The 7,723-nt window shown below is 41.6% G+C and overlaps 1 protein-coding gene across 1 annotated transcript; it reads right to left on the bottom strand.

Moving 5' to 3' along the window:
• Nucleotides 1–813: 813 nt before the first annotated feature.
• On the bottom strand, nt 814–1,086 carry SERTM2 (serine rich and transmembrane domain containing 2). Its single transcript, XM_045994917.1, has one exon. The coding sequence runs from the start codon at nt 1,084–1,086 to the stop codon at nt 814–816; it is 273 nt and encodes a 90-aa protein (XP_045850873.1).
• Nucleotides 1,087–7,723: the final 6,637 nt, after the last annotated feature.

The raw sequence follows: 7,723 nt of genomic DNA, 5'->3' as shown, positions 1-7,723 counted from the left end.
TGCACATATAATGGAAGTTTCATTGTCATGACCACATTTGGACTTACTTTACCCTTGGTTTGGGGGAAGCTCATAATTCCGGATTTTTGTAATACATCTGCCATTATCTAAGTTTTTGAAAGTCTAGTAATAGTAATAACACAGATATAAAATGCACATTTTCCCTCTCTGATGAATTTGTTGACTAACAACTTCTTTCTGCAAACTTGCTCTTTAAACTCCAACAGTTTCTTTAAATCTCTTCTTTGGTTTGGGACGAACCCAATGGCCTTGGATGATAAAAATCAAAGTTTCTTTGGAAAAAGGGTTTGTGGTCCCTTCTATTAACCTCTGACATGATTTAGCTTTATGTCAGCAGAGGCCAGTCTTTAGGGTCCAAGTGCTCAATTAAAGCTTGTCCTTTTCTCAGGGGTACCCTCTTTGAACCACTAATCCCTGTGAAAGGAGATCTTTCTTGTTCTCGGAACTTCCAGGGATCCTGTGTTTTTTACAATAGCTGCATATGAATTTCTGTGGTCTGAGGTTTGCTCAAGGCCCAGGCTCTCTTTGGTTTCTATGGCAACCTGCCCTCCCAACCAGCTGCCATTTCCTTTATTCCTGACACAGAACGAGTCTTAAGCCTTTTAGATATCCCACAAGCAGAATCAAGATAAAGAACAACACACACACACACACAAAAACCACGAACAGCTTATTCAATAAACAACTTGTTGATTTCCCTACACGAGAAGCCACGTGCAACAAAATAAGCTTTTCTGGACATCAACATCCAAGGGTTTACTGAGATCCACTAAACCTGTCGTCAGCCTGGCTTTAAGGAGTGGGGATTCGACTCTGCATCTCTACATCTGTGAACTGAGGGACACTTTCGGTGTTCTCAGAAGTGATGGGTGAGATGACGTGTTTGAGCCGAAGGAGCATTGTGAAGAGCAGGATGAGGAGAATGGCCAGGAGGCTTAGGAATAAGCCCACATACATGTAGAGGTTGGAATACTTATCTGAGGTGGTGTCAACCTCTGTTGCCAGGGTGGGGAAATGGGCCCGGCCGGTGAGATTTCCATGGTACCTGAAATGCACCTCCGTCATCACTCAAGACTTCTGTGAGTACCAGTTTCTCTTTGCTTTCTATTGCCTTCAAGGCATTCCACAGTCACTCAGACCGTCTCTGAATACACTGGAGGTGTTCTAACAATCTTACACAAAGCAATCACGACCTGAACCAAGTCAGTGGTGCACAAGCAAGAAAATGGTGATGTTCTAATTTGGCAATGGCCACACTCTGTCCGCCAGCCCAACACCCCGTCCCTCAATAGGTTTTGTCAGAAATTCTTAATCATTAAAAAAATAATATATAAATAGCTCTTATTTTTCACAGTCCTACTCTCATACTGATTAAAACAAATAATGGTCAAACTGCTTTATAATACTGGTATGGGGACAAAAGATCACGGAGTGTGAAATCAGGCTTTTACTCTACTTTGACGGTGGGAGAAAGGTTCTCTCTCTTTTACCTATGGCTCATCTAAGTGTGTACACTAATCACGTGGATTTAACTGGGTTCTTCTGTGAGGAGACTTTCTAAAGGCTTTTGTGTATTTCAGGCTCAGCATATCTGAATTTTCACCCTTCTTGTCTCTCAGAGTCTCCCCTCAGGATGGAGCTGGTAAGGTTCCTGCCCAGCTGCCACGGCTTGAGGGCTGTAAGTCGAGAGAGCGTGTGTTGACTTCCCTCACTGTAGGCTGGAGGGAATGTGTTGTCAGACCTGGTAATTCTCAGAAGGAGGAGGCCTCAGAGATGCCTGCAGCATCTGTCCAAGCTCAGAAGATTTGACTCTTAAGATTCTTCAACAGATTTATACTCCTGAAAATCAAAGACAGAAACAGAAGATTCAGGTATCTAAGAGAAACAGATGGCAATTTCTTTTGGGATACAAATTATGGGACATATTGCAAAAATGTTTGTTAAGGGCAAATTAGTTTTAAAATGATATCCCGAGTTTTCAATTTGAATGCCTTTTGCTATGTGGTAAATGGTTATTAAAGAAAGGAAAAATTCAGATCACAGTACAGCAACTAATAACTAGGCTAGATTAGGATGGTATTTTCCAAACTAATTGGTCATAAGATTTACCCAAGGTACTTAATAAAATAGAGACCAAGGGCCCCAAAGTAGACTTCCTAAATCATAACCTCCACAGTAGGTGCCTGGAAACCACTCTAGAGAGTCAGATTGTATCAGTCTGGGGTGGGGTCCAAATACTGTTTTTTTTTTTTAAGATTTATTTATTTATTTGACAGAGAGAGTAAGCAGAGTAAGCAGAGTAAGCAGTAAGGCAGGCAGAGAGAGAGGAAGAAGCAGGGTCCCCGCTGAGCAGAGAGCCTGATGTGGGGCTCGATCCCAGGACCCTGAGATCACGACCTGAGCTGAAGGCAGAGGCTTAACCCACCGAGCCACCCAGGTGCCCCCAAATACTGTTAAGCATCTGCCTTTTTAAGAGCTCCCAAGTGACTCTCACATTGCAGCCAAGATGAGAACTGCTGCTCTGGCTTAACCAGGAAATCCTAGCACTGAAATAAAGAAGACCTAGGGGTGCCTGGTAGAGCATGTGACTGTTGATCTCAGGGTTATGAGATCAAGCCCCACGTTGGGCATGGAGCTTACTTAAAAAAAATAAAATAAAGAAGACCCAAATCTAAGGATTCATTTTTCAAACTCCAGGCCCCCCTGCCATGGCTCACTTTAATGAATCATGGAATTTTTAGGAATGCAGGCTTCCCCCAATTTTGTTTTTGTGTTTTTTCTCTCTCATTTAGGTCTGTGGAGTGGGGATGTACTTTTTAAAAAAGATTTTATTTTTATTTATTTGAGGGAGAGATGGCAATAGGGAGCAGAGCAGGAGGGAGGGGCAGAGGGAGAGGGAGAAGCAGGCTCCTCACTGAGCAGGGAACCCGATGCAGGGCTCAGTCCTGGACCCTGGGATCATGACCTGAGCCAAAGGCAGATGCTTAACTAACTGAGCCATCCAGGTGCCCCAATAACGTACTTTCTTTCCCCAGTATTTGTAGATCTGAAGGAATTGAGAGGGTATGTCTGTTTCAAGCAAATAACTATACCTTCCATTATTGGTAAAGACAGAGCCTTGTCTTTATTGGCAAAAACATTGCAGTGTGTGATTGGGGTCAACTACTTAATGTTGACATCTTCCAAAATGATTTAGCTTGTCGTGCTGAACATGAATTTTGAATATGGATGACTAAAATAACCAATATAAACCTCCATCACCCGTCAAGCTTCTCTGTGCAGTAGTAGGAGAGAGCTGACAACGTAGCCTAGTTCTGTCTCTTGTCAACATACCAGAAGAGAGTTCGTAGAAATAGCTCTCACGATCACAGCACTCTTAACAATAATCTGGAATTGTGCCCCTAGCCTGGGAGCACTTAAAATTTGTATTCACTTGTCCATACTATACTTTCTGTAATCAGCATGATTCTTAGTCTACCAATCTGCTGCTCTGTCTAGCAGTGCCATCTGGTTCATAAGAAACAAGGGCGAAAAGACAGGCTATCTTCCCACTGTCTTGGGACTAAAGGTCTAGGAAACATTTTTCCACTACTTAAAGCTACATTTATTGTGATTTCTGTTTCACTAGCAAGTAGAAAAGACAATCACAGTAGATATCCTTTAGTTCCCTAGAAACACCAACTCTCAAAGGCAGATGTTCTCTGTTCAGCAGAGCAGCTTGTTACCAATGCAGATTTCAGGTCTGTTCTTGGGAGCTCCTCCTCCACAAACCACTTGGTCCTTGACCTTGCTTGTTCTCTTAAATCCAGTTTTTCTCAAGGGCGTGATACATGGGTCAACTCCCCCATGTCATTTGGAATGTAGATTTCTAGGCCTCTCCTTGGGCCTCCTGAATTCTAATATCTAATATCTAATGGATCGCGGCCCAGGAATATGCATCCTAAGCCCAAGTTTTTCAAGTGGTTCTTTGTACACTGAGTTTTCAAAGGTAACTGTAGGTCTTTCTCTCTAGATATCCCGGGCCAAAGAACATAGCTAATCGGTCTTATCAGTGGTTTGGGGCCCTACTTAAAAAAAAACTAAACTATTTAAAACAGTGTTCTGGGTTGAATTGTGTCTCTCCAAAACATATGCTGAAGTCCTAACACCTTACACTGGTGAATGTGACCTCACTTCAAAATAGGGTCTTTGCAGATGTAATCAAGTTAAAATGAGGTCATTAGCTTAGCCCTCATCCAGTATGACTGGTGCCCTTATCAGAAGGGAAGACAGAGACAGAGATTGGAGTGATGTATCTGCAAGCCAAGGAATGCGGTGGGTTGCCAGCAAACACTAGAAGCTAGAAGAGCCAAGGGAGGATTCTACCCTACAGACTGCAGAGAAAACATGGCCCTAATGATGCCTTGATTTCAGACTTCTGGCCTCCAGACCTAGGAGAATAAATTTCTGTTGTTTTAAGCCACCCTGTATGTGGTACGTTGTTTATGGCAGCCCTAGGAAACGAATACACAGAGTCATCACCCGGAGTCCCTAGTGTTTTGGAACCTCTGGGGCAGTGTTTCTCAATGTGGTCCCAGGAAGTCCCTTCATCAAAATCACTGGGAGATACTTAGGACATGCAGATTTCAAGGTCCTATTGCTTCTTTTTTAGATCAGAATATCTGGGGCTAGGACCCTGAAATCTACATTTGTGATAAGCTGACCCCTTCGAATTTCGGAGCACACTCTGCAAGGAATGGTTTCTAGTCCCTACTGCCCTCAGGATCCCTTAGGAAGAGGTTTGAAAATGTGTGTACTGAGTCCTTCCCCGAGAGGCTCGGATTCAGTAGGTCTGCGTGGGGCATGAATGTCTGTAATGCTTAAAGCCCCACAGGTGACCTTGATCTGTAGCTGGGGCTGAGCAACACCCCTCTCCAAATACAGGAGAGTGCTTCAAATTCAGGACTCTGATGGTCCCAGGCAGCCGACACAGAGGAGAGAAGTGGAAGGAAAATAAACACTCATTGTTGGTGTCAGCCAAGGGGAGATGACTCTTTAGCGTTGGAGTATTTTTTAGTCTACCGCGGACCTCAACCATACAGATTTGCTTACTTCATAACATGCGTGGAAAAAAAAATAACACTCATGGACAAACATCTGTGATCAAACACCCACCAACTTTCAGATTGACAATGATTAATAATTTTCATGGATAACTACCTAGGCTTTTCCCCATCTTGTCCTACTACTCCCCCCAAAATAATCAATACTCCAAATTTTGTGAATCATTACCTTGCCTTTATTTACACACACACACACACACACACACACACACACACACCCCTATGCCTAAAGAATATGTTGTTTAGTTTTTTTTAACTTCATAAAAAATGTGTCGAGCTCTTTTTATTCTGCATTCTATTACCATATGATTTCTCTACAACTTATCAAGTAGGATGACAAAGGAGTCACGTTTTGGAGGCCCACATATTGCCTTTGTGGATTGTTATTGCCTTTGGACTTCATGACATTCTCCTTAGCTTGGCATTCAAAACTGACAATGCCCTGGGTCCTGGCTGACTTATATCCTTCCACTACCCTCTGTTCCCAACAAGCTGGAATGTTTACTGTCACCTACTTCCCTGCCTTCCTTTTTTATATGACCAGTTCCTTTCATCTTTACATATCTCTGTTTGGGGAAATGCTACCATTCTTCATGGTTTGGCTCATTAAACTGACCTTAATTTCCCACCTAAATCCCAATTTCCACATGCTCTGTATCACTCCAAGAGAATTTGCATTTGTCTAATATTGTAAATATCTATTTTATGTGTTTCCCCCCAAGTGGTAATATATAAACCCCTTGAGGATCTTTCTTCGACATTCTATCCCTTAACCTTGCTTGCAATAGCTGTTTGATAATTATTGAATAAATGCATGGGTACGAATAAATGTACCTAACACTGACAATTTGAAGAGAAGCATAGTTTTATTTTTGTTCTGACTGTTCATATACCTTGGAGAAGAGCCAGAAATTCCCTTTTCTTTTCATTGCTCTTTCCCATCTCTTACTGTGCAAAGGAAACTAGATTCCTGATTATAATCTGGAGTTAAGGCATAATCACTGTGTTAGAAACTCTGCTCTTGAATTACTACTATCCGTTATATAATTTTAAAGGACAACATGGGATGGGTTTATAGACTTACATTTTAGGAAGTTTAATTGTGTCCATAGATGCTTTTCAGTAACAACTGATAATACATTGTCTGCTTCCTACACATTTGACCCTGAATCTTCTTCAAGTCTGAATATTTATTAAATATTTATTAGAATTCTGTAAAGCTTGGAGAAGTTGTGGAGAACAGTGATCTCATGTACAGTTGTCAATCTCTTTACACATTCCATTTGAGGGTTTGGAAAACTAATCACATATTTCTTAAAACCTCTATAGTCTGCAGGAAACCAAACACCCTGGTGAATTCAGAGAGGTCTATTGATTTAATTTCTGAAATCCATTAAGGACTTTGAGATGAGTCAACGAAGAGCGAAGTACTGGGGAATCCCCTTTGTTACTCTGGTCCTGTACCTGTGACAACTTCTTGTAAGAGCTTTCCAAACAGGATTGCCATAGCTCCCATTGCTAACTAATTAATGGGTTGCACAGATAATGTGATTGCTCTGTTCAAAGCTCTGCACCATTTGTGAAGAAAAAGCACAGTGCAATTTCAAAAGGAATTGAAATTCTATTGCTTCTGAAGGATTTGATTTTCATGGAAAGATCCTTACACAATTTTATCCTGCAGTCTTTTCTTAGAAGCTTATAAAATAATTGTCAGACTCCAGTCTTTGTAAAAGTGATTGAAGCTGTAGAGGGATAAGGAGGAGAGTGAGGGATAGGAAAAAGGGTAAGGAATTCGAGGGGGAAAGGGGGAAATGGAGAGAAAGTGGGAGAAGCGAAGGAAGGAAATGTGAGGAGTAAGATGATGAGGGATGTATGAATAAGAGGTGGGAGAGAATGAGTGATTAGGAAGCAGAGATAGAGACGGGGATGCAGGAAAACATTGGGAAAGGAGAGAGGAGGGAAAAAAGGGGGAGGGAAGTTTGGGGGGAACCACAAAGGCAAAGAGATTAATTTAATAATGGTCCAATGTCCACCATTAACTTGAACATCTGGTTCTCTTCATGTTTCTAATGTAAATCAAAATACTCACAAGCGATGTGAATGCACCTTTGGTTTTCTGATTGCATGTTTTGTCATTGACTTGGTAAATAAAACTCTTGGTAACCGAAAAAGAAAAAAAAAAAGAATTGTTGTGTTTTGGTCTAAACATCAAAATGCCAAGTCTTTGGTAATGTTCCACATCGACATAGTGTATGTAACCTCACAGAGGTAAAATAATGTGCCCACCCAGATCCTGAAGGGAATGTGGAGCTTTCTCCATCCATTTCTGAAAGAGATCCCTCGGGTAAAGCTTGTTCCTAATAAGAGCAACAAAGTTCTTCCTGGATCACCTAAATCAGTTCCATCTTTATTCAGCAAAGCTTTGGGTACCCACCAACTACCAGGCATATAGAGAGAAATGAACCCGGACCCCACTGTTGGTCCTGAAGGAGCTCCTAGTAGTTACTTTTGCTTTGTTATTTAACATGATAACGTTCTGAAAACAATTCGCCTGGTAACTTTGCATTTTTCTGCAATTCCACCAGATAGGTAAGGAAAAT

This window comes from Meles meles, chromosome X, assembly GCF_922984935.1.
Source record: "Meles meles chromosome X, mMelMel3.1 paternal haplotype, whole genome shotgun sequence".
NCBI classification, from domain to species: Eukaryota; Metazoa; Chordata; class Mammalia; order Carnivora; family Mustelidae; genus Meles; species Meles meles.
This window is presented reverse-complemented; position numbering and strand designations above follow the sequence as displayed.

Bases quoted from the DNA above. Each gene is read 5' to 3' on its own strand.
- SERTM2 (XM_045994917.1), bottom strand. From the start codon at position 1,086: ATGACGGAGGTGCATTTCAGGTACCATGGAAATCTCACCGGCCGGGCC.